The sequence below is a fragment of the Amblyraja radiata genome, chromosome X, assembly GCF_010909765.2.
Source record: "Amblyraja radiata isolate CabotCenter1 chromosome X, sAmbRad1.1.pri, whole genome shotgun sequence".
Taxonomy (NCBI): Eukaryota; Metazoa; Chordata; class Chondrichthyes; order Rajiformes; family Rajidae; genus Amblyraja; species Amblyraja radiata.
The window spans coordinates 6,960,172-6,987,853 of NC_045999.1; the positions used below are offsets into that span (position 1 = coordinate 6,960,172).

General features: G+C 43.6%; 1 protein-coding gene across 5 annotated transcripts in view; it reads right to left on the bottom strand.

Annotated features, from left to right (window-relative positions):
• The window catches only part of LOC116968289 (inositol hexakisphosphate and diphosphoinositol-pentakisphosphate kinase 2-like), a 142,168-nt gene that overhangs the window by 10,426 nt on the left and 104,060 nt on the right, over positions 1 to 27,682 (bottom strand). The window contains exons 26-28 of one of the 5 annotated variants that reach the window (XM_033015005.1): positions 22,823 to 22,948; positions 15,184 to 15,246; positions 10,162 to 10,341 (exon numbers count right to left, since the gene is read on the bottom strand). The exons of 1 other annotated variant lie outside the window; for it this stretch is intronic. In XM_033015005.1, the coding sequence (XP_032870896.1) occupies positions 10,162 to 10,341; positions 15,184 to 15,246; positions 22,823 to 22,948 (369 nt within the window). The remainder of the gene's footprint in view (positions 1 to 10,161; positions 10,342 to 15,183; positions 15,247 to 22,822; positions 22,949 to 27,682) is intronic. 3 more of the 5 variants (XM_033015006.1, XM_033015008.1, XM_033015007.1) reach the window with 3 other exon arrangements.

Sequence of the window (27,682 nt, forward strand, 5' to 3'; positions counted from 1 at the left end):
CCAGGACTGTAGCTGTAGCATTATATACTGAACTCTGTGTTTTTTTCTCTTTGCACTACCTACTGTTATATGGCCATGCATGTTGCATGATTGTACTAGATAGCAACCAAAATTGTACACAATACTCCAGGTGTGGTCTCACCAGGGTCCTATAAACTGCAGTGGGACCTCTTTGCTTGAAAACACAAGGAACTGCAGATGCTGCAAGTGGAACACAAAGTGCTGAAGTAACTCAGTGTGTCAGGCTGCATCTGTAGAGGTAATAAATTGAGTCAGGGCCTTTCAGCAACTATTTAGTGAAATTAGTCTGGGATAATAATGGGACTGGCATTAGGGAGGAGGGGAGAATGCACATTCTACTTTAGGGCTGGGAAGATAATTGTTCATTCACCGATTCATTGTGTGATGACAGCAACCCAAAATAGGAATGAAATGCTACTCTGATGAACAGCTGGAGGTGGGAGGGACACATCACTGGATTACTGAACCAGACAATTGTCCAGGGCTGTGTACAGCCAACATATTTGGAAGATGTTGGGCATTTTACACAGAGCAGAGTCAAAGGGAATTATTGCAAACTGGTGAACAGATATCTCAGCTCCTCCCGTCAAGACAGACTTACACTTAGATAAAACCCTTCATAACTGAAGACCCATCACTTTTCAATCGTACAAGGGAAATTCCCTTATTAAGCAGAGGGATATTCTTGACTGATATTCAAGAAAGATCAGCTCAGGGGAAAGAGGAAAACTCCCGCTGAACACATATGGGGCATCGGGTGGCTAATGCCTCATGTAAAGAAGGGCACTTGTGACATTCAGCACTTCTCTGGAGTCTCTTGGGTAGGATTCAAACCCACTGTCTCCTTACTCAAGACATGAGAAATCAAAGCTGTTGCAAATGTTGGGCAGAGGGGAAAATGCTGACAGAAACGTGGAATTTTATGGTTTTGAAGGCTCGGTAAATAATTTATTGGAATAAGTGTAGGAAGGAATTGCAGATGCTGGTTTATACCGAAGATAGACACAAAATGCTGGAGTAACTGAGCAGGACAGACAGCATCTCTGGATAGAAGGAATGGGTGGCGTTTTGGGTCAAGCAGTCTGAAGAAGGGTCTCGACCTGAAACGTCAACCACTCCTTCTACCCAGAGGTGCTGTCTGTCCCACTGAGTTACTCCAGCATTTTGTGTCTATCATCATTGGAATAAATGGCAGGATTGAGTTTTAACTTCATGGCTTGGTTCGGCAACTTGTGGGCCCAGGAGCGGAAAAGACTACAAAAAGTAGTAAACACTGCCCAGTCCATCATCGGCTCTGACCTCCCTACCATCGAGGGGATCTATCGCAGTCGCTGCCTCAAAAACGCTGGCAGCATCATCAAGGACCCACACCATCCTAGCCACTCACTCATCTCCCTGCTACCTTCAGGTCGAAGGTACAGGAGCCTGAAGACTGCAACGTCCAGGTTCAGAAATAGCTACTTCCCCACAGCCATCAGGCTATTAAACTCAACTGAAACAAATTTCTGAACACTAATAGACCATTATCTTGGTTCTTGGTTCTTGGTTTCTTGGTCCTCCAAAATATTCCAAATGGAATTTAAACTGGAGGTGGTGAAGGGAGGGCTTAAGCCAGAAAGGGTTATTGGGAAGAAAGAGCTACTTTAAATTTAGTTGCATCTGTTTATTTGCACTTTATTTGCTTATTTATTGATGTGTGTGTATATTTATATAATGGTGTATGGACACACTGTTATGATATGTCTGTATTCATGCCTACTATATTCTGTTGTGCTGATGCAAAGCAGGAATTTCATTGTCCTATCTGGGACATATGACAATAAACTCACTTGACTTGATCTAAGTGAAAAGAGGAGGAAGGATTGGACAAGCTATAAAAGGTATTCCAATACATTCCCAAACCAGGCAAAGCAAGCAGTCTGAAGAAGGGTCCCTACCCGAAACATCACCTATCCATGTTCTCTAGACATGCTGCCCGACCCACTGAGTTACCGCAACACTTTGCGTCCTTCAAAGCAAGTGTAAAATGGGATATGGCAGTGTTTTAGAAGAGGGTCTACCGGAGTGCCACTGTGGAGTTAATTGGTTTGTGAATAGCGATCATTTGTTACGCTCTGGGTAAATTTTATTAGCTTTAGGTTGCGAGCAGAGCGTGATTTAACTTCTGTCAGGGAGAATGGTACAAGAGCTCGGCAACAATTGGGGCTGTTTATATGGAGAACAGCAGATGGTGGGAAGCGACAAGGTAACATTCGGCAGGCTCGAATGCACCAAACAGCCCACTTAATTTATAGTTTTGAACAGCATGCCTGATTAGTGTTGCAATGGGCCGTAGAGGGTAGGACGCACATTTCCACACGCTGCTCCGAAAATAGACCTCCTAATCATTGCTTTCGTAACTCATTGTACACAAAGATCACAAGACATTCATCCACAAATTGTTGGTTCAACAAAGGTTGGCGGGTGGCAGAGTGACTGATACCCACTATTTCTTATCCAGTCAGAGGTCTAGCCAGTGCTTTTGTTGTAGAAAGTAAGATGCTGGTACACATATCATTCTTCACTGTTGGTGTCTATGGCAGATCATCAACCTATAAACTTCTTGAGGTGTTTGTAGGGTTAATTGCTTAATTTAATTAATACATTTTATTTTTTTAACTTTTAATCTTGCTGTAATATTTGACATTCTAGTTTTTAAACAGGCATATACCCTCACAAAAAAAAAGCACTTGGTCTAGGTCCCCAAGGCTATAAATGGTGTGTGACATTTCCTGAACCATTCTAAACTTAAGAATATTGCTGTAAAATTGGTGTCTTATATAGGCGAGGTCAAGCTAGGAGAATACATTTCATTTTCCAAGAAGCATGAATAAATAAAATTAAAATTAAAACTGCAGACCCGAAATAAAGACAGAAACGACTGGAAAAGCTCATCATGTCAAAGAGCCTCTGTGGAAAAATAAACAATGTTTCATCAGTTAAGGGGTGGCAGAGTGACACAATGGTAGAGTAGCTGCCTCACAGCTCCAGAGACCCGGGTTCAATCCTGACTGTGGGATATACAGAGTTATCTCTGTGACCGCATGATTTTTCTCCTGGTGCTCCATATTCCTCCCACACACCAAAGACGTACAGGAATGTAGGTTAATTGGCTTCGGTAAGTTGTAAAATTGCCCCCAGATCGGTACGGGATAATCGCCGGTCGGTGAGCCGAATTACCTGTATCTCTGAAGTTGATGAAGAGTCACAGGTCAGACACATCGCTCATTTCTCTTTCCACAGATACTGTTTTTCAGCATTTTCTGTTTTCATCAGTGAACATGTGTTTTTATGGAAATATATAGTCCCATATATTCATCTTGACTGCTAAAGATTTATTTCCCTGTGATTAACTAGGTTTTTAATTCAACCCCTTCTCTTAGGCAATCACTTGCAGTTAGGGCTGACTTGCTTTAACTCTGACCACATTGGCCTCATCAGGGCCTAGGGTTCTGAGGTCCTGATGAGGCCAATGTGGGACTTGCAGACTTTGCACGAGACTTGGACAAGGTTGGCAGGTGCGAAATCATCGAGATATACAGCCTTAAAACAGGTCATTTGGCTCACCTATTCTACGCCAACCAATTGGCATTCTGGGCTAGACCCATTTCCTATATTTGGCTCATATCGTTCTAAATCATTCCTATCCAAGTGTAAAACGTAAATGCTTCTAATGCCCCTGTCCCACTTAGGAAACCTGAACGGAAACCTCTGGAGACTTTGCGCCCCACCCAAGGTTTCCGTGCGGTTCCCAGAGGTTGCAGGTGGTTGCCAGAGGTTGCAGGTAGTGGAAGCAGGCAGGGAGACTGACAAAAGCCTACGGGAACCGCACGGAAACCTTGGGTGGGGCGCCAAGTCTCCAGACGTTTCCGTTCAGGTTTCCTAAGTGGGACAGGGGCATAAAGCTTCCTCTGGCAACTCATTCCGGATACAGACTAAACTGAATGAAAAAGTTGGCCCCAAGGTCTCTCCCCTCTTACCTTAGGCCAATGCCCTCTAGTTTTAGAGTACACAATATAGATTCTTGTTCATGGAATGAGGGATCTATCTTAATTCTGGAAATTAGTGTCATTGTTGGCTCTTTAAAATCAAAGCAAGCACTTAGCCCTTTAAAAAAAAAAAAAAACAGACATCCTGACCCTTCTAGGCTCCTTTGATTTAATTAGGATTACACCAAGTTAAATGGGAGTGTGATTTGCTGGAGCTTTCTGCAGATTTCTAATCAGGGTACCAAGCAACTTTCCAGCCCTTTACTTGTGAAGGACAGGCTTCTACACGAGCTAAGGCTGCTCTAGTAAATTCTCATCCACAGCAATAAGTGAGCAATTAGTGAATTAGTTTATTTTATGGTGCTGTTGAGGAGAATGGTCGAAGAAACCCATCGACCATTCATCACAACAGCACCGGGAACTATGTGTAGCAAGGAACTGCAGATGTTGGTTTATATCGAAGATAAGACACATAATGCTGAAGTAACTCAGCAGGTGAGACAGCATCTCTGGAGAAAAGGAATAGGTGACATTTCAGGTTGGACCCTTCTTCAGACTCAAGTCTGGCCCGCTGAGATACTCCATATCTATTTTCAGCGCCATAAACTAAATCAGTCTGAAGAAGGGTTTTGGCCTGAAACGTTGCCTATTTCCTTCGCTCCATAGATGCTGCTGCACCCGCTGAGTTTATCCAGCACTTTTGTCTACCTTCAATTTTCCAGCATCTGCAGTTCCTTCTTAAAAACCGATTTATTAGTTGCTCATTCTTTGTTGTCTTTTTAATTAATGCCATGACATCCCAAATAAGCACATCAACATCAAAGGCTTTCTGAAAATGGCTTCTCTAGATTTTCAAGTAAGAAGCCAACATTAACTGGGATAAATTACCTTCCGGTTAGTGAAGAAGAAATGCTCTTACCTGCTGGAGGAGTAACCATGAAAGAGAAGGACAAACCATGTGTGTGATTTTGGAGAAAAATTAAAACGTTATCAGGGCACAAGATAACAACTTGAGAGGGGGCACACACAAATCATTCGAAGGCACTGGTTCTACATGATACTGCACAAGACAGACTGAAAACTGGACAACTGATACACCAGGGCCCCGAAATGGTTGTAAAGCGAGAACTCATTTGTGACATGACAGAGATTGGCAAGTTAGGAAGAGTGTTTTTGCAATATCCTGCCAGGCTTGTTGCAATGCTACATCTAGCTGGCAACAAATGTTTCAATAACCTGTGCATCTGAGATGTACACAATTATTGTCAAGGACATCTCATATCCGTCTAAACCTGTCACATCCATGTACCTGCCTAAATATTTATTAAACATCACGAAAGTACCTGCCTCAACAACCTCCTCTGGCAGCTCGTTCCATACACCCACCACCCTTTGTTTAAAAAATGTACTCCTCAGGTTCCTATTAAATCTTTCCCTCCTCACCTTAAACCTCTGTCCTCTGGTTCTCCATTCCCCTACTCTGGGCAAGAGACTCTGAAGAAGGGTCTCGACCCGAAACGTCACCTGTTCCTTCGCTCCATAGATGCTGCCTCACCCGCTGAGTTTCCCCAGCATTTTTGTTTACCTGTGGGCAGATGGACACTGACCTGGGTGGAATTGAGTCAGGCTTTTGCTTAAAGCAAACTGGTGATCCAGTGCTTGGTGGAGAAACCACACGTTGTTCCAGGGCCCCCACAATTAAAACCACCTCCTGATGTTAGATCTATTTATGTAACCCGAGGTTGTGACTCCAGGTCCACCTCAACCTATTTAGCAAAGGAAACTGCGCAATCATTTCATCACCATGTCTGAGCTTCTCCAGAATCCAATTTATTTTAAACTGGATTTCTATAGAATACAGCTTTTGCACTGTGTTCTTCCCATCTCTTCTCAGGACTGATTCCTCAGGGGGTTCAGTTCCCATATTGCATCCAAGTGGCCATTCGTGCATCGGCTCAAGCAGTGGAGACTGAGATACAGGCCCTTCGAGTCCACGCCAACCAGTGATCACCCGTACACTAACACTAACCTACGCACTAGGGACAATTTACAATTTTACTGAAGCCAATTAAAGGGCCTGTCCCACTGTTCGAGGTAATTCAAGAGTTCTCCCGAGTTTCCCCTGAATCGAACTCAGAGAATTACGGTAATGGCCGCTCGTAGGGACTCGGGGCTCTCCTGGATATCTTTCAACATGTTGAAAAATCTTCACGAGTCTTCACGAGCTTACCGCATTTCCCGAGTACCTGCCGTTAGCGTTACGAGTTGCTAAGAGACGTCCCGAGCTCCAACGTACCCGCTACGTACTTACCACGAGTTTGATTTTTTTTTTTTTAAACTCGGGAGAGCTCTTGGGTAAACTCGTGTAGTGGGACAGGCCCTTAACTGACAAACCTGCACGTCTTTGGAGTGTGGGAGGAAACTGAAGCACCAAGAGAAAACCAACGTGGTCACAGGGAGAACGTGCAAACTCTGTACAGGCAGTACCCGTAATCAGGATGCAACCGGGGTCTCTGGTGCTGTGAGGCAGCAACTCTACTGCTCCACCACTGTGGCACCTTGGAGAACTGTTAATCTAGGAAAGCAACATTGACCGAACCAGCATTAAAAAGATGCCCAGTTACTGGATGGGACACAAACAACTGCAAAATAATTAGATTACTCTGTACTCTGCTCAGCAGTGTCGTATACTGCATTCCACCGTTGCCTAAACAGAATAATAAGAATTGCAGAGGAAAAAAAGCTAAATTAATTTGCAAAAAAAAAAAAAAAAAAGTGCTGGAGGAACTCAGCGGGTCAGGCAGCATCTGTGGAGAGAAAGGATGGATGTTTCAGGTTGGGGATCCTTCTCTAGAAAATTACTGATGTTTAAACAATCCTCGTCATCACTTTCAATGTTGAATCAGACCAAATTGCATCTACCATGCGAAACAAGTGAAGGAAAGGCTAGTTGACTTCATACGGCACAAAAACAAACACAAACACACGTACCCAGCCCACAGCACTTGCTGCACATTACAAATTAATAAGAAATCATACTCCTGGGAACAAACTCCCACTCCAATCAAGGGTGCTAAAGGGGTGAATACTCATCGTGGAATTAGTTAAATATTAATACAACACTGTGCTTTGATCATGTTCCTATTTAAATGTCAGACAAAACACGTCACAATGAAAGTCAATCAGAAATAGATTGCGTCAATAATACTGCAAACCCATTTACACTCCACAATCCAATAAGCTGGGTTTAGCACACATCAAATGCAGATCAGTCTGCCAAGGCAGCATTTTTTTTTACAGCATCATGCAAGCGCTCCTGATCTATTGTTAGGGAGATGTCAAAAAGACAGCGACAAGACCATACAACTGGAAATCACAACCATAAATCCACATCTATGCAATGACTGACACACATTCCACATGCAACGTAGCATATGACAATGAAACACCCTTAACTTGAATCTTACTCGTTTGGCCAGGGCGTGTTCTTACCACTTACAATGTGAAATTATTCTATTTGCCTGCAGCTGCGGGAAGCTTTGGGATCAATACGTTGCACTGTGCCTCTTGCAGTACGAAAAAAGAAAAAGCAAGCTAATGAATTTCAAAAAGAATTTGAAACAATCCAATGGAGCAGCTCACAACAGTCTTCTCAAGATCGGTGAGGGACAGGCGATAAAGGCCAGTTATTGCCTATTCCTAGCTGAAGTTGAGAAGGTTTCTGTAGGAATTCGGAGAAGACTGCGAAGATTTCTACAGAAATCCAGGGGTGTCCCGATCCCACAAACAAACAGAAAAAAAACTGGATGTCCTCATTCACAGCCTCTTTAGGATTTTACTCGGTGCAGGTTCTGTGGCCATTTTTTGATGGTATATCAAAACCAGTGTCAAAACACACCAATGGTGCTGCCCCTGGTAGATCAGTGAATGCATTTGCAAATGGACCTCAAAAGGGAACATGCCATCATTTACAGCGCTGGAGAACACTGACAGCTTGCTATTTGATTCAGTATCTGGTTCACCAGGGTCTGTTTCCTCAAATCCCCTTTAAACCCGTCATATCCCGTGCTCCATTTAAACCCCAGGTTTATTGTAAAAGACTAAAAAATAACATTTAAAATAAAACCCATTAACAGGGCATTGGGTTATTAATAGGAGTAATATCCAAGTCAGAAATATCAGCCTGTTTGGTGCAACCAAAACCCCAAAGGTGTCGGATTATCAAAGTTTGTAATTGTGACATTTTTAAAGAGATAGCAATGGATTTGAATATCACAACATGAAAATAAGATTCTGCTGGAAAGCTAAGCCGAATTATGTCCCCAGTGTGTTCGCTTTTGGAATATTGTGAGCTGTTGTTTGTCCCATTAAATGAAAGATGTGGAAGCTATGGAGAGGGTGCAGAGGAGGTTTACCAGAAAGCTGTCAAGATTAGAGGGTTTCAGCCACAATGGATAGACTTGGATTGTTTTCTCTGGAACGTCAGAGGTTGAGGGGAGGCTTGATAGAAGTCCACACAATTATGGGAGGCATTGGCATGGCAGACAGTCAACCCCCCCTCCCCCCACCACTCTTATCTCCAATTAATAATTTTATCCACTCCATTTCATCAAATTCAATTGGTCCATTACCCATTTGCCCACCTCAGGACAAGATTAATGTTGTGACTGACATTGGTTCGGTAAAGCACAGAGAATGTGGGGAACTTCCATGTGCAAGAGTCAAGCATGCAGTGACTATCATTCAAGTGTCAGATGAGCTTGCAGGAGTCCCCATGCCCTTAATACGTTAGCTCCTTTAGAGGTTTATTTTTAAATGGATGCTGGGTACTAATGCTTCCATTTGCACAGTTACAATGCCCTGACTGCAAGGTTGGATTACAGCCAGCGGAAAAATAAAAAGTGATTTGTTTGGAATTAAATTCAGCAAACTTTCCACTTAATAGCTCATGCCCAAAATGGATTTAGTTCAGAATTGTTTTTTTATTACTTTGCATTCACTTTGCTAAGTACTTTTGATTACGTTAGAAATTGCAGGATCATGCAACTTTCGTTGACTTTGGCTGCTCTTCAGCAGTTCTGCCTTCTCATTCTTCTATGAGAAACCCATTGACAGCTAACTATAGGGTTTGTTGGGAAGGATAGAAGGAATCAAAAATATCGCCATATTCTTTGCACAAAAACCCTTGCCAACAACCAGCCTGTAATTTAAAATTGTAATCACTTAAAGCTCGCTGGGGGTGAAGCAAAGTCGGCAGGCGTAGAGCCACAACACAAATGCAAAGCATTACTGCTCCCCTTGTTCTGGTAGATGACAAGGAGAACTATAAGTCTTTGTCACCAAACATGCCAAAAGAAGCCTACACATCGTGCAGTCCAGCAGGTGACCCAACGGGACCCCAGTTCACCACCGCCTCCAATAAACAACAGTATATTATTTACCAGCAGTTAAAAATCAGACTCTCAAGGCAAAAAAAAATTTCAGACTTTAGAGATACAGCGTGGAAACAGACCCTTAGGCCCACCGAGTCCGCGCCGACCAGCAAACACAACCTAGACTAGCACTATCCTCACACACACACTAGGGACAATTTGCAACTTACAGAATCCAATGAACTTATAAAGATGGTGAAAAATTGTGTCAATAACCAGACCTGGTATTAAAGTCACCTCGTGGCAGTAAAAATGATGCTGACAATTGATATGTAGGTGTCCTGTAAAGAGAGAGCTTGTATGTTTCTAGAGTCAGGGTAGCAACAGGACAAGGGGCGACCAGTGAAATGTTAGCTCAGTTTTTTCGTACGTCCATCATATTCTGCCAGGGATCAGTATCCTGACATTAATCTCTGGTAATCATCCAAATGCATCTGTACAATGGTGAAGTCTGATTTTTAACCATGTTAACATTGCCGGCTTTCTACACACAATCCAATACCCAGCAAGCAGCTTTAGTCTTTATATTTGTAATAAAAAATGCCGCAGGAGACTTTCCCCGACGATCCAGCTTAGCAAAGCTCACATGGATTGGGATCTGCAAGCCACGTCACAGGTGCAACGGCCTGAAACAAGATTGATCCATAGCCAACCATGCGGCAGCAAGGTGCAGGTGATACCGTAGAGGAAGTCGATATCATCCTGCTCCGACATCATCCAGTTCTTGAAGAGACGGTTATGGTAGGAGCACTGCTGGAGGTGCCGAGCCAAGGCGCAGTCAAGGGCTAGACTCTGGGCGAAACTGTAGTCTGCAGAAAGACGCCTCAGCAACTGAGCCACACAGCGATTATCCAACATATCTAGGGAGTGGGCACCAGTAGGAAGAGAACAGAAATTAAAGAGGTAACTGAAAGAACACAATTACCATTGCTTTGACAGAAAATGTGGAAGCATTTGCAAAACCCAAAATGTCCAAGAACTTAATGTGCCATATGAAGAGAAAAAGACTAGCGGTCACAACCCAGACCAAAATGAACAAGCATATTTCTTACACTGGAAGAGCAAAAATAAAATAAAAGTTGATTATTTATAGTTTGATCACAACTTCTGAATGTCTTGGTGGTTCATGAAGTAAACTGATTTTTGATGTACTGATCCCACAACATTTAATGCATCAATGGTTGAGGGAGGAGCTGTGGAGATATATGGGGAAGTTTATTTGTTTTTCACTTAGCAGGGTGGTTGACATCACATGATAGGGTCCACAGCTAATCACTTCATCAGGAAGTTAGCACTCAAGGCATTGCTGAATTCCTTTAGCATTGCACTGGGTACCAGTCAGGTTTCCACACAACCCCTCGAGAGCCAGACATAAGAGGATCATCTTTCACCCAGAAGCAAGTGATCAAGGTCTGTAAAAAGTGTAAACTCTGCATTACAAACCTTACAGTCCTGGCAAGAGGTTAGAAAGCAATCTTGCACAATGTCAGCAAAGGGGCTTCCAATGTGATCAATATGCTTTTAAAAAATTGTATTTACTTGGGGTCTTTAATAGCCTTAAACACCGCAAACATGAGGGCAGGCTTGCTGTCGTTTAAGGTCTGATCTAATCTCGGACAGTGTAACACACTCCAAGCGCTACATTGGAATGAAAGCCAAGACCAGAGTCTGAGCCTCCTCTGTGAAACATCAACACAAATTGCTCTCACTGGGAGAGGAGCACGTGGACAAGTGTACACCATCATGTTGATGAAATAAAAAACAGCTCATTAACAAAGCATGAGGATCCCTGATGTTATTTAAATGCAAACATGGCAATTAAATTATTGGAAAATTGATTATGCTAAAGTCAGATTGGTATTGGAGATCAGGAAGGTTTGTGAACCATTGGAGATAGGTTACAAGGGCTGACCTGGCCCAGACTGCAGGCCGTATCTTGGTTCTGCAGCTTTAAAATATTTCACTTTGCTAATCAATGGCAAACGTTTCCAATCTAATGTAGCAGTCAGTCTAACTCTTTCCAGCACGGAAATCAACCATCCAAGGGAGGCCTCCCTCTGTTGTGCATTGATACAACACATTGATCCCAACACAAGGCTCCAGGCAAGGCAACTCGGATCAGTTCATGATCATCCTCTTGCTGAAAGAAAGCTGAACATGCTGTGGTGGGAAACTCATTATTCGATCTAAAATCTGAAAGCACAGAGGAAAGACTCTGCTAATGTAGCTAGTAGGGAAGTGTTTTATACAACTTTAGTTTAGATTAGAAATACAGCGTGGAAACAGGCCCTTCAGTCCACCAAATCCGCGCCGACCAGCGGTCCCAGTAGAAAGGCACAAACTACACACTAGGGACGATTTACGATCTTTACCGAAGCCAATTAGCCTACAAACATGTACGTCTTTGGGATGTGGGAGTAAACCCATGCAGTCACGGGGAGAACGTGCAAACTCCGTACAGACAGCACCAGTAATCAAGATCGAACCCGAGCCTCTGGTGCTGTAAGGCAGCAACTCTACCGCTGCGCCACCCTCGACTAAATAAAATTCAATGAAAAGGAGCCTCCATGAAAATGCAGAAGCACCATGTTCTCAATAGTAGACAAAGGTATTTGTGGAAAGGGATCTAGTACATTGTGGGCACATAGGTTCGGGGATGGAAATAGTCAAAGTTGACCTACATAGGGAAGCTCACAATGTCTTAAATCTCTTTGTTTCATCCTCATTGCTCAATGATGTTTCCACTAAACAGAAGACTCTCTCAAAGATTCAGATTTGCTGCAAACAAGGAAAAATACGTACAAGAACAGACTACTTATTTTTGTTTTTTAATAGGACATGACTTCCCAATCAAAAGGGGAAAGCTGATCCTTTGCTGAGTAATAAGTCTTGGGCAAGCCATAAGTCAAGGCACAATGGTGGGCCATTTCTTTCATTTTAGGAGGGAGGAAATGCAATGTTCCCTTTCAAAAGGTTCTTTGTAAGGAAGCTTTGAGGACAAGTTGGCACAGTCTAGTGTGTACAATAGACCTAGAGATGCTGGTATATAGCAAAGATAGACACAAAGTGCTGGAGTAACAAAGTGGGTCAGGTAGCATCTCTGGAGAAAATGGATGGGTGACATTTCTGAAGAAGAGTCCTGCTCCAAAATGTCACCCATCCTGTTTCTCCAGGGGTGCTGCCTGATCTACTGAGTTACTCCAGCATTTTATCTATCTTTGGCACAGTCCAGCATCTAGATCTCATCACCACCTTCAGAAGGAGAGGTTGCGATTATTAACGGGGGAAAAAAATGAGCGCTCCATTTGAAAGACACTGGATCTCACACATGGAACAGAGCTATCCAGTTACAAACACTAGCAAAAATGTGAGTGATAAACACTTTGTTTAACCAGTCAGAAAATGTTCTTTCCAATTCAATTTTCTTTGGTGAACACATTTTTTAAAAAAAATTTAAAAAATGAAGCATGCAGCCAGAAATAATCTCAGATTGTGAAGAGAATTTTGGTGACTAATGCGAGCAGGGTAGATTATAATGAATTCAAACTTGACTCTGTTGCGAGGTTTTCAAATTGATCATTTTCAAAAAGAAATGCATGACATTTCAATAAATAATGTTCTGGTCAATATTTCTCATTTAGATGGAGATTCGGTGTGTTTGCACAAAACTAAATGTATTGCCTGTTTTTAATGGATGCAGTCGAGTGCATTATCGAGTTTGATTTATTCTTTTGGCGACGTCTAATTCAAAACTGAATTGTATAAAATTACCTTTTTCTAGGCACCTTCTTTCTTACTGTAGTGTACCACACAGGAGTGTAGATCCATAGAAACATAGAAAATAGGTGCAGGAGGAGGCAATTTGGCCCTTTTGAGCCAGCACCGCCATTCATTGTGATCATGGCTGATCGTCCCCTATCAATAACCCGTGCCCTCCTTCTCCCCATATCCCTTGACTCCACTAGAGTATCTAACTCTCTCTTAAATCCATCCAGTGATTTGGCCTCTGTGGCAGGGAATTCCATAAATTCATAACTCTCTGGGTGAAAAAGCTTTTTCTCACCTCAGTCTTAAATGACCTCCCTTTTATTCTAAGACTGTGGTCCCTGGTTCTGGACTCACCCAACATTGGGAACATTTTTCCTGCATCTAGCTTGTCCCACCTACTTTGCCCCCCACCATCCCCTTCCCAGCCATGCCCTCATTCCTCCCCAACTCCAGCGTCCTACATGAATCACAAAACCTATGGCAAAAGAGGCAGCAATTCAGTCCACAGTTGCCATAAGCTTAACAAAAGACTGCCCCTCGGCTTCTCAAATATCGAGAGACATGCACTTTCTTTCTTGTGTTTCTGGCACTGTGGTGCAGGTTAGGAGACCTGATTTCAGTATAGGAGTAAAGAGGTTCTTCTGCAGTTGTATAGCGCTCTGGTGAGACCACATCTGGAGTATTGTGTACAGTTCTGGTCTCCTAATTTGAGGAAGGACATCCTTGTGATTGAGGCAGTGCAGCGTAGGTTCACGAGATTGATCCCTGGGATGGCGGGACTGTCATATGAGGAAAGATTGAAAAGACTAGGCTTGTATTCACTGGAGCTTAGAAGGATGAGGGGGCATCTTATAGAAACATATAAAATTATAAAAGGACTGGACAAGCTAGATGCAGGAAAAATGTTCCCAATGTTGGGCGAGTCCAGAACCAGGGGCCACAGTCTTAGATTAAAGGGGAGGTCATTTAAGACTGAGGTGAGAAAATACTTTTTCACCCAGGGAGTTGTGAATTTATGGAATTCCCTACCACAGAGGGCAGTGGAGGCCAAGTCACTGGATGGATTTAAGAGAGAGTTAGATAGAGCTCTAGGGGCTAGTGAGGGCAAGGGATATGGAGAGAAGGCAGGCACGGGTTATTGATAGGGAATGATCAACCATGATCACAATGAATGGAGGTGTAATGAATGGCCTCCTCCTGCACCTTTCTATGTAAACTACTGTCCTCCCCAAGTGTGTCATTCCACCCACCAACCCCATCTCCTTTGGTTGATAGCACATTGGCTGAGATCAGTTCAATCGACGTGCAGCAAGAACAGCATCTGGTCAGTGGGCTTCAGCGACACTTAGAATGAATACCCTTCGGATTGAGGCGCAAAGGTACCAAGAGTTGAGCCCGGCAGGCTAGCCGAACAACGATCTCCTAGCATGGACACCAGCCCCTCTGGTGACCTTGGTCACCAACTGACCCACTCGATGGGCAAGACGACCATGCATCCAAAAAACCTGTAAAAGACAGTCAAGTTCTCCGATGGTTAACTGTGAACAGTGAAGTAAAATCAAGAGGTGCAAATAGTCACCAGTGAATGCTTCACAACAGGTGAAATGGAATGATCGACTGGTGTGACTGCCATTCATAAACTGATGGAGATTTATCGGGAGGAAACGTCACCAACATAAAAGGTTTATTAAAAAAAAAGTGGGACTCTTCTTGGGAAGAAGAATCATTGAATCATACTAAAAGATTTTTTGTGTGGTAGTGTTGAAATCGTGAAAAAAAAAAAAATACAAAGACAAAAAGAGAAATCGAGAAAGATTGTAGTGGACATTTAAAAGATTATTTTTTCTAAGCACGAGTGCATTTAAGAAACCATGCAAAAACAAAAAGTCAAAAAGTTAGGACTGTAAAGGATAATTGAAAAGAAGCAAACATACCATTAGTCGGATGCTTTGCAAACGAGACAGAAAATCTTTTAACGGCTGGCATAGACAACATTTCTGAGGAAACAAAAAGGACTGAAGTTAAAACTAACACTTCAGTTTTAACATAGAACCTCCTACATCAGATGAGGGTGACAACTGACTGAAAGAAAATGCAATCCTGATCCTTTCTCACCCAGGCCATCCTCCCTGTCAGGTCACACGTTTGGGAGAGATGCCTTGGACATCAAGGCAGATCAGTATTCAGGAATAAAACCAGGCAGGCCTACACATGGTCAGCAATGAGTCTTTCTCTTTGTCCATCCAATAAACCACATGTTTCATCCAATGTGACCACTTAGCACAGAGCCTAGCTCGAGTACTGAAAGTCATCATCCCAGGTTGGGGGGGGATGGGGGGCAGATATTTCAAATGCAAACAAGCTCGGAGCTTCAAAAGTGGAAAATGGTCACCTTAAACAGCTGGAAGCCATTTTAAGAGTCAACGTTCTTTGTGGTGTTGTAAACTGGAATTGGTCAGGTTGCTGTGAAGTGGCAATGTCACGACAGCAAGTGCGATCTAACAACAACTTCACTCAGATGCATCCAAGAGACCAGGCGATGGACAGCTGGGACTCTTAGCCTTGGCCCAGTCTCATTGACTTTCCCCCAAGCCACCTCACAATAGCTCAGAATGTTATTCCATTCTTCACTTCCATACCAACTTGTTATTTAGTATCAATAGCTCATATTTACCACGGAATGAAATACGAGGACCAAAACTATAATCCGTACACTTCCTCTCATACCAGGCATGCTCATGACCAAGAACTATGTTTCCAAGAGGATCGAGTGAACAGGGTGTTGGAGTAACAAATAAAACACAGGACATTCAACTGATGACTTGACGACAAGATCAAAGATAAATGAAAAAGTTGAAGCTGAGGCTGCGCTCAAACACATCCACTGTAGGAGTTTTGTCAGTTTGTCCCTCTTTTGCTGATTCTTGCCATCTCAATGTTATCTTTGGTCCAGTGACAATGTCAGAAGCAAGTCCAGACAGCATCGGCAGGCAGTCTGCCCAAGAAAGGGCAGTCACACTGGAGATGATCAGTGTTCATGCATGCCCAAGAAAGACAAACACAGACAGAACAAACAAGTTGCCAGTGTGAAAGCTAATCAGTGATCAAAAGTGATAAGACTAAAGGGCCCTGTCCCACTTACGTGATTTTTTTTGCCGACTTGCCGGCACCCGTCATAGTCGCAGCAGGTGGCCGACATTTTTCAAAATGTTGAAATCCAGCGGCGACCAGAGAAAGGTACGACTCTTTGGGCGACTACTCACGACCATACAGGCGTCACCCTGTGACATGTCGCTGGGTGACGCCTGTATGGTCATGAGTAGTCGCCCAAAGAGTCGTACCTTTTTCTGGTCGCCGCTGGATTTTCAATATTTTGAACATTTTCGGCGACCTGCTGCGACTATGACGGGTGCCGGCAAGTCGCTGAAAAAAATCGCGTAAGTGGGACAGGACCCTTAAAGATCTACCTTTTCAGTTTAGTTTATTCTTACGTGTACTGAGGTACAGTGTAATGCCTCTACTGTTGTCCCAGCTATGACCTGCCAACTAAAGGGCCTGTCCCACTGTACGAGTTCAAGCCAAGAGCTCTCCCGAGTTTATTTTAAAAAATCAATCTCGTGGAAGCACGTAGAATGTACATAGCGGGTACGTCGGAGCTCGGGACGTCTCTTAGTGGCTCGTAACGCTAACGGCAGGTACTCGGGAAAGGCGGTAAGCTCGGGAAGACTCTTGAAGATTTTTCAACATGTTGAAAATGTCCACGAGAGCCCCGAGTACCGACGAGCGGCCATTGCCGTAAATCTCCGAGTTCGAATCAGGGCAAACTCGGGAGAACTCTTGAATGAATTCGTACAGTGGGACAGGGCCATTATGTAGACAAAGGGTCGAGTGACTCATGGAAGTAAACAGCTGCCCACTGGAAACATCTGTCACCCCCGAAATCCCTATCCTTCAGAGTTTGGAGGAGAATGGGTTATAGCCATTAATGGTATCAAACCTCTCAAAGATTTTCAATCCTAGTTCTTTAATCCTTTTGTTTGGGATGGACAATCTAGTCAGTGATCTGGCCAGTTAACCAATTTGCATTCATATTGTTTTCTTGCTTCTGATGTTGAATTGCATTGAGGAAACTTTGTACAGCATTAAAACTTGGATTAGTTATACGATGACAACAGAACCACCTGCCAGTGTGATAAACCGCTTTAAAATCAACTTCGCAACTGCTGGATAGAATGCATCTCGATAACAAAAGAAATCGAAAGGAAACAAATATCAAGAAGGAACAACATTATATAAATTAACACACTTCTAATCTTTTATGAAGGTGAGGAGCAGCTTATCAGAGCTCAGATGATCACACTTTTGAAATGGCTTGGCTGTTTAATAATTTCCAGTGCACTTGTCGAAAGATCTAGCATTAGGATGCTCGGGGTGGTGGAGACAGCCAAGGCTCGGGTTCAAGAAGTCCATGGCTGTGGGAAAGGGGATAATTGATGCTGGAATTTTTCAGCTGGAAACATTTATTTAAACCCAGTCCCGTTCTTTACATTAACATTTTTGCTGATATCCAGACTGGATTTGATTATTAGACTACATTAAAATGATCACAAACGCAGTCAATACTGGACGTAGACAATCTGAATAGTCTGCAGACTACTTCAGAGCACAAGGATGAGACTGAAGATAAGGACAAAGGCAAAATAAAAGCCAGGACTAAAATGAATGATCTAACTCATCGCCAGGCAAACAAGCAACATTGACAATTTAATTATCAAGAAAAGATACAGAGTCAGAGCCAGAAGACTTCTTGCCAAAGGCAACAACATATCCTTGTCTCCCTTTACTCTGTTCCAACTACACTTTGTATTAATTGACAGCAGCTCACACAGCTTTGGCACACAAAGTACACAATTAAAAAAAAAAAGATTCTCAAACTATAACCTTAGTAGCTAGATAAGATTATTACCAAATGTTAATGGGTTCTGATATTTTCCCATGGAAGAGGGCACAGGATTGACAGAAATCCACAAACGCACTCAAGAAGAGTTGAGCCACCTTAGTCATAGAGTTGTACAGCACAGTAAGTGGGCCCTTCGGCCCATCATGAACATGCTGACCTTTATGCCCATCTACTCATCCCATTTGCCTCCACTTGGTCTGTATTCTTCTATGTCCTGCATATTCAAGTGCCCATCTAAATATCACCAAAACATTGCAATTGTTATTTATCTACCTCTTCTGGCAGAGTGTTCCAGATATCAATTGCTCTTTAAAAAAAACAAAAAACAACTTTCTGCTCAAAGCCCCTTTAAAACTCATTCGCACCTTAAACCTATGCCTTTTCGTTTTTGCTACTTCTACCAATGGAAAATAATTCTGACTACCTTCACTATCCATGCCTCTCATAATTTAATATACTTATAACAGATCACTGCTCAGTCTCCTTCACTTCAAACACAGTCTATCCAATCTCTACCCATGACTAAAGACGTCCAATCATTCTTGAATGCTTGCGGCCACGATGGTGAGATATTGTCAAGATGTTACTGAATAGGACGATTCTGGTTTAAGACCCAGCATTGATGAAGGAATGGTGAAATATTCTCAGGTGATAATGATCCGTGTTCCAAATGGAAAACTGCAGGGCGTGGGTAGTCTTCTCACAAGGCTTTTCCCCTGATCCTTCAAAGCGCACAGATAATGTAAAGGTTGACTATTCGCAAGTTGCTGCAGACAATCCTAAAGCCAGTATGCACTGTAACTATCGGTGGCGAATAAGGTGCTGATTCATTTGGCTGTTTAGTACTAAAAGGCATCAAGCTTCAAGAGCTGTTGGAGCAGGGCTCATCCAGACTGGTGGAAGTAATGCTAATTGCATACCTGATGCCTTTTCCATTCATCTTTATGAGATATGGACATTGCTGACAGCATCTCTAAATATCTTTGAGCTTGTGACAGTGAGCTGCCTTCTTGAACCATTGCATTAATTTCTGGTTTCGACACACACACACTTTAGGGTGTATCTTTAGGTCTGAAGAAGGTTCCCGACCTGAAAGGGCCACCTATTCTTGTTCTCCAGCACTTGGGTTTCTTTTTACGTACACCAACATCTGCAGTTCCTTGTTTCCCCAGGTGTTGGAAAGACTAAAGGGCCTGTCGCACTTGGGCGTCATTTGCTCGTCACGCAGATGACGCGCAGCAAAGATTTTGTACATCCCAAAATCCTGGGGCAACCACGCGTCACTGCCTACGTCACCATGCACCATGCACCATGCGCGTCACGATGCTCGCGTCGTGACGCGTAAATGATGTTGCGTAAATGACCAAGTGGGACAGGCCAAGGGTTCAGGTGGTGGGTCACAATCTATTTTAAACGTTGCAATACGACATTTACTAGATTTGTGCAAATTTAACAGGAATTAACAATTGCACAGAAGATGCCTTGTTTTCTTGCATCCAGATACTTCTATATTATTTTAATTAAATTAAAGCACGCAGTCCAAACAGACAGGTACTTTATCAAATATTTAAATACTGCAATGAACAAAGACTCAAACCAGTAGATCACTTAATTTGCCCAGGAGAACACAGTGAGACTGATGTATGAGTTAATTATGGATAAGTACACAAGCTGCCCTTGCTTGTGATGCTGGCCCATTTCTGGTCTCACAATTCAAGGTTTCAAGATCAGTTTATTGTCACATGTACCAATTAAAGTACAGTGAAATTCCAATTACCATACAGCCATACTAAAAAAAAAGCAACAAGACACGCAACTACATAAAAGTTAACATAAACTTCCACCACAGTGGATTCCCCACATTCCTCACTGTGATGGAAGGCAATTAAGTCCAATCTCCTCCCTCTTTATTCTCCCGCGGTCGGGGCAGTCGAACCAACCGCAGTTGGCGGTCAAAGCCCCGACGTCGGGGCGGTCGAAAGCTCCTGTGGCTTGGCGGCCCCCGAAGTCGGTCTCTAACCAGAGACTGCGGGCTCCCCGATGTTAAAGTCCCGCAGGCTCTCACGGTTGGAGCCCCAAAGATGACCCCCGACAGGGATCATGAGCTCCGTGATGGTATGTCCTGCAAGCTCTCGCGATGGAGCTCCCGGTCGATCTCCAGCAAAGGCCGTCAACTCCTCAATGCTAGGCCGCAGTGCGGACAGAGATACGATACGGAAAAAAACGCATCTTCGTCGAGGTAAGAGATAAGAAAAGATTTCCAATCCCCTCTCCCAACCCCCACATAAAACAAGCTAAAGAACACTAAAAAACATATTTAACACATACAAAACAGACACAAAGAAGGAAAGGACAGACAGACTGTTGGCGAGGCAGCCATTGCTGGCGCTACCTGGCACTAGCAAAATTCATTCAAATTTGTAATATTTCAGCACATATCGGCTAGATTACAAATATTAAGCAGGTGTTAGAAAAACCAAGCACAACACCTCTTCCAGCATCCAAGCACATGCATTAAGATTAACAATCCCCAAGCAGAAAGTAGGAACCCAGCACTATCTGAACGGTCTTGATCGAAAACATCACCCATTCATTCTCTCCAGAGAAGGCTGGCCTCTGAGATCAACATCTGCAAAATTAGTCATCTTTTCACAGGGAATCATAGTTCCTTCAATGGAGGATGGAGAGGGAGGTCATGTACATAAGTTCATAAGTTATTGGAACAGAATTAGGCCATTCGGCCCATCAAGTCTACTCTGCCATTCAATCATAGCTGATCCATCTTTCCCTCTCAACCTTATTCTCCTGCCTTCTGCCCCATAACCCGTTCGAATCAAGATGTCATGTTATTTTGCCTCATGGTTAACATAGTGATTGCCTGCTTGCTTTCATCCCTACAGTCTCCAGCAAACTACTCAATTGGGCCATTGTCACAAAACAGATAACAGACCCTACATCCTGAAACTCTAAAATACACAGTCATTACCCTAATTAAAGCACACATCCGATAATTCATCAACTACATCAGCCTGGGAGCCCCATTTCTCCATTTCCTCTTATCTCCAAGTCTCCTGTATCCTTCTCTTGATGGTGCCAACATCTCTCGAGGGTGTAGAGCCAAGGGTGCCAGGAGCAACTGGCCAGTCGCCCACCGTCAGCACAGGTGATGACACCAAAGACAAGTTGGAAGAGTATCAGCAGATACTCAGCAAATCAGAAGAGTAGTCAGCAGCAGAATAATGGCATCCTGTGGTATTCCCGACACTCCAGCTAAGCTTGATCATCTAACTTGGTGTGAGCAGTTCACTACCTTTATGTCTCCGTATCACAATGCCACATCGCCCACTAATCCCATTTCTAGTTAGTACAATGAGTTAGCTAACTAATGAGCTCTACATTCACCACACATTACAAAATCTCTTCTGGTTAACTAATAACTGAGCATTATTATGTACAGGAAACATATTACACAAACAACAACATTTAAGATTATTTGCATAATGTTGGAAGATGAGGGTTGATGCCGATGAATTCCTGCAGGCAATTTTCTAGAACCTCCGAAATCAATTGTATTAAAGGCATTTACGATGAGAGAATGGAGCAGCTGGGCTTGTACACTCTGGAGTTTAGAAGGATGTGAGGGGATCTCATTGAAACATATAAGATTGTTAAGGACTTGGACACACTAGAGGCAGGAAATATGTTCCCGATGTTGGGGGAGTCCAGAACCAGGGGCCACACACAGTTTAAGAATAAGGGGTAAGCCATTTAGAACGGAGACGAGGAAACACGTTTTCTCACAGAGTGTTGTGAGTCTGTGGAATTCTCTGCCTCAGAGGGCGGTGGAGGCAGGTTCTCTGGATGCTTTCAAGAGAGAGCTAGATAGGGCTCTTAAAAATAGCGGAGTCAGGGGATATGGAGAGAAGGCAGGAACGGGATACTGATTGGGGATGATCAGCCATGATCACATTGAATGGTCATGCTGGCTCGAAGGGCCAAATGGCCTACTCCTGCACCTATTGTCTATTGACAGTGAGTAACGGCTCTGGAAGTGTGTGTGGTGTGTGCGCGTAGTGTGTGTGTGCGCTTGGTGCGTGCGTGTGTGTGTGTGTGTGTGTGTGTGCGCGTGTGTGTGTGTGTGTGTGTGTGTGTGTGTGTGTGTGTGTGTGTGGTGAGCGTGTGCGTTTTTACTGTACTGGAGAAGCTTCCAAATTAATTGTAATTGAGTCAGCACTTCATAAAAATAGCATTCAAGAAAAAATAGATCTCACAATATTGAGTCTCACAATACCACGTGACTCATCTACAATTAACTAAAAAGATTCTCCAGCGATAGGTAGGCAGAGAGTCTTGGCAGAATCAGAACAAACTCACAATTGTCCTCTGATCTTACTGCATAAACTTGTGCTACATACAACCAGATGGTGGCTTTGAATGAGAAGTCATGATTTTTAAAGGACATTCCCACAAATCCCACCTCCACCCTGCCCCATAACGGGAAAATTCTTACTGAAATGGTTTGCATGAAATGAGAACGGTCAAAGATGGCAGCAATAGGACCTCTTCCAACATAGTTGAGGCAGCAAATTGAAGACAATTCTCGGCAAACCTACCATCCTTCAGAGAAAAGTAACTGGAGCCACTTTTTCTGCGGTGCGAGCGGGCGTAGTCTTGGAGGTTGGGGGCACTGGAAGAGCCACCAAGTACTGTGGTACTGAACAAACCAGCACATTGGGAACCTGCACAAGATGGTTAGGTGTTAGGTCAAAAAGAAAACATTTAGTAAAAGCCCTGTCCCACTGTACGAGTTCATTCCAAGAGCTCTCCCGAGTTTGACCTGATTCCAACTCGGAGATTTACGGTAATGGCCACTCGTCGGCACTCGGGGCTCTCGTGGGCATTGTTCAACATGTCTTCCCGTGCTTACCTGCCATTATCGAGTCTTCCCGAGTGCCTGCCGTTAGCGTTACGAGCCGCTAAGAGACGTCCCCGAGCTCCGACGCACCCGCTACGTTCATTCTCCGTGCTTACCACGAGTTTGATTTTTTTTTAAACTCGGGAGAGCTCTTGGAATGAACTCGTACCGTGGGACAGGGCTTTAACAATCCCTCATGCTACATGCATTTGTAAGTTGCACCAAACATGTTTGTGCTGTACACGTAAGAGATAGAAACAGCCCAGAATTTCAGCATGTCAAGTTAGAAAATGCATTCAAAGAGAAATGAAAATAAGTTTCATTCTATTTCAGTGTCCGAAAATAAAAGTCTCTAACTACGCCTATGACCAGTATTCTATGGTTGGTTTACACAACAAAACGTGTTATCTAAATGGAGCTCAGGTGTGGAACTACAGTCAGAATACTTTATACATCATGCAAATAGTGAACATTAAATCAGCTGGTAGAATCTTGGCTCTGCAGGATCGGGGGGGGGGGGGGGGGAAACATTCAGCCCTTTGAGCCTGTTCCTCCATTCAATCAGATCACAGCCGATCTGTATTTTTTCACACAGGCGAAGCATCTTTCCCTGCCCCGTGCTTGACAACAACCAACACCAGCAACCTTAAAGTTGAGAAGTGCTCCAGTAGCTGAATCACAGGTTTGTCGGGAAGGCCCGAGTAGGTATGGCAGCAAACATCTCATTAGTCTTCATTGCCAAGAGATTGGAGGTTAAGAGTAGAGAGGTTGTGTTATTAGAGTAAATAATTATACAAGAATAGAGAGAAGATATTTTCACACCTGGAGGCAAGACGACATGAATATAAGATAAGGGTCAGTCACTTAAAACTGAGGTGAATAGAAATTTATTATCTTTAGAGGGCTGCATATCACTGGAATTCTTTGCCTCCGATGGTAGTGGAGAGCAGATATACAAGGTGGAGATAAATATTTGATAAAATGAGGAGGAATTGATGGTTATCGGGGACAGCACAGAAGGGGATTCAAGACCAGCGTAGATGCCTTGATCACAGGGTTGAATGACGGGGTAGTCTTGGGGACTCGGTAGCCTATCCCTGCTCCTATTTCCTCGAGGTCTTGTTATGTCGCTAATTAGAATTCCAACCTCAACATCCATACGGAGGAGGCGGACTCCAGATTTCCACCGACTGCCCACTGAGTGAAGAATACTCCTTGACATTAGTCTTGAACATAGACACAAAGAGCTGGAGTAACTCAACATGTCAGGCAGCTTCTTTGGAGAAAGAGGTGATGGATGTTTCAGGTCGGGACCCTTGAACAGCTGAGTTACAAACGACATTACCTTGACTGGGAAGCCTCCAGCAGAGGGACTGGCTTCTCTCCATTTGCACTTAATTCCTTTCTTCATATTCTGCTGGTAGCCCTTCAACGGGGTGCATTGCCCCAAGAGATCTCCCCCTAGGGTATCTCTGTCTTCTGGTGCTCCCCCTTTCTGGCGGCATACCACAGGCACAATCCCCTCCACCACGGTCATCCTGTGAGCTCTAGTTAAATAAAGTGATCTTAATCCCGAGGACAACTCTGTTTACTTTCACAAGTTCACAAGTCATAGGAGCAGATTTAGGCCATTCGGCCCATGGAATCTACTCTGACATTCAATCATGGTTGCTTTATCTTTCCCTCCCAACCCCATGCTCCTGCCTCCTCTCCATGACCTTTGACGCTCTTACTAATCATGAATATGTCACTCTCAGTTTTAAAAATACCCAATGACTTGGCCTCCACAGCCGTCTGTGGCAATGAATTCCATAGATTCACCACCCGCTGGCGAAAGTAATTCCTCCTCATCTCCTTTCTAAAGCTACGCCCTTTTATTCTGAGGTTGTGCCCTCTGGTCCTAAACTCTCCCGCCAGCGGAAACATCCTCTCCACATCCACCCTTTCAACATTCGGTAAGTTTCAATGAGGTCGTCCTTCATCCTAATCTCTAGCGAGTACAGGCATCAAACGTTAACTCATCATACGTCAACCCAATCATCCCTGGGATCAATCTCGTAAACCTCCTCTGAACCAACACATCCCTCCTCAGATATGGGGCCCAAAACTGCTCACAATTCCAGTGGAGGTCAACATAGTCATGGGAGGGAACATCTGAAACACTAAAAGCTTTTAGGGGCACCCTTTCCAAAATGTGTCTGCCCCAGTCCACATTTACAAGTTTCACAAAATTATCATACATTAGATCACTTTCATTAAAAAAAACTATAAAAACAACACCATTAAGCAAAGATGTTTTGGAAGCAAATTAAACAGCTTTGTAACATGACATATTTTAAGTGAGATGACACAAATGCTGAATTGTCAAAAGCAGTAAAGTAAAATTCAGACTTCAGACAAGGTGGGAGGTGTCACCGATTGCCGGGGAGAGCAGGCGGTGGCAGTGAAGGTGGGGGGGGGGGGGGTGAAGGAGCGGGCAAAGCAAATGCGGACGGGAAGTTGCTTCCGCTGGTGAGATGAGGGAACCCCACGGTGACAGAGGGCAACCTGTCGGTGGTGGCAGCCTGCAGAAAGTGCCGTCGGCCAGGGGCAACAACATGAACTGCAACAACAGCCACGTCAACTGGACAGTGCGGTTGCTGGTGAAGGGTTTGCTAAAGATGGAAGCTTGAAGAAGATTCAGTCTGGAGGAGGAATGGGCGTCTGAAAAACGTTGCCATTCCTCCTCTCCAGAGATGCTGCCTCACCCGCTGAGTTACGCCAGCATTTTGAGTCTACCTATGAAGGGCCTCGTAGACTATGTTGGCGACCCTACCAGGTGTCGCTCTCCACTGCCTCCCTCGTCCTTGCCTTCTCACAGAGTCGCACTGACAGGCCATTCAGCTCAACTCATCAATGCTGAACAATATGCCATATCTAAGCTCGTCTCATTTGCCCATATTTGGCCCATTTTAATCCAAATCTTTCCTATCCATTCAACTGTCCAAATGTCTGTTAAATGTTGTAATTGAATCTGCCTGCATTACTTCCTGTGGCATCTCATGCCATATACCCACTATCCCTTTGTATGAAAAAGTTGTTCCTCAGGATCCTAATACATCTTTCCCCTCTCACCTCAGACCCATGTCGTCTAGTTTTTGATTCCCTTACCCTGGGGAAGAAGATTCCCTCATGATTTGATACACCTCTAAAAAGGTCATTGCGCAAAGGTTATTGTAAGGCAAGGCTGTTATATCTTATCAACTTGTACGGAATTAATTATCTTGGACTGTTCTTATAATTAAAGAACTAGACTGTGAAGCTCTTCATGCTTGGAGGTGGAGAGAGATATATCAAAATCTGCATTGAATCGAAATTTGGTTCTGGGTGGCACGGTGGCGCAGCGGTAGAGTTGCTGCCTTACAGCACCAGAGATCCAGGTTTGATTCAGAGTTGTCTACACAGTGTTTGTATGTTCGCCCCTTTACCTGTATGGGTTTTCTCTGAGTCTCTGGTTTCCTTCCACACTCCAAAGACATACAGGTTTGTAGATTAATTGGCTTGGTATCATTGTAAATTATCCCTAGGGTGTGAGAACCAGCGTTGGTGTGCAGGGATCGCTGGTGGGTGGGCCGAAGGGCCTGCTTCCACTCTGTATCTCTAAACTAAACCCAAGTTGTAAGTTGGATGAAATGCAAGACCCACCCATAATATTCAAAAGATTCTTTTAAATCACAATATACAAGGAAACTTTTAAGTCAAACTTTAAATAACTTATTCGTAAATAACATTCAATTTGTTTCCAGCTGGTGGTGTAGTTACAGAAGCTCCAGTGTCCCTCACAAGAGTCCCTTCATGCAAGAGTTTGGACAGTGAACTTTAACAGGCTACTACTTAAATGAGTCTGTTAAAGCTCAGCAGTCTGGTTCACAGTTGAAAAATGTCACTGGGGTAAAGCAGCAGAGAAAACACTGAACTGATTGCACTCAGTGAAAGGATGGAGCAGGCAGAAGAACACAAACAAAACATTTAAATGACAATTCTATTCACTTAGGGAAATACAGACATGGTTGTGGATTACACCCTCTTGAAGAAATCCACAAAGGATGTACAAGACAGCAGTGTAATGCCAAAATGAAAATTGATTTTACTTTGAATCTGTCTCTTTATTTTTAGTTAATAGCACTGCGTCACAAAAAAATCCTCTAAACCAGCACTCCAACTCCAAAACATGAAGTTCAAAAGTGCAATTTCCAATATTATCGCTTTAAATATCCTCACATATTTGCAGATTTTCTGTTACCAGAATGGACTGCTGTTCTGCAAGATGACATTGAACAAACTGAAGTCTCCAACTGGTAACGGGCCTCTCACTTTCACGACCTCCGCCGCGTTTGCCCTTGACTCATACTTGCAGCATGGTCGACACAAGGTCGTAGGATTTCTTAGGTAGGTCGTAGCAGGTCGTGATGCTAGTCGTAGGTACTCGTGGCATCGAGTAGGTCGGGGCGTTTTTTCAACATGAATTACACGAGTAAAAAAGGTTGTGAAAGTGGGACAAGCCTTTAAGAGTGAGGAA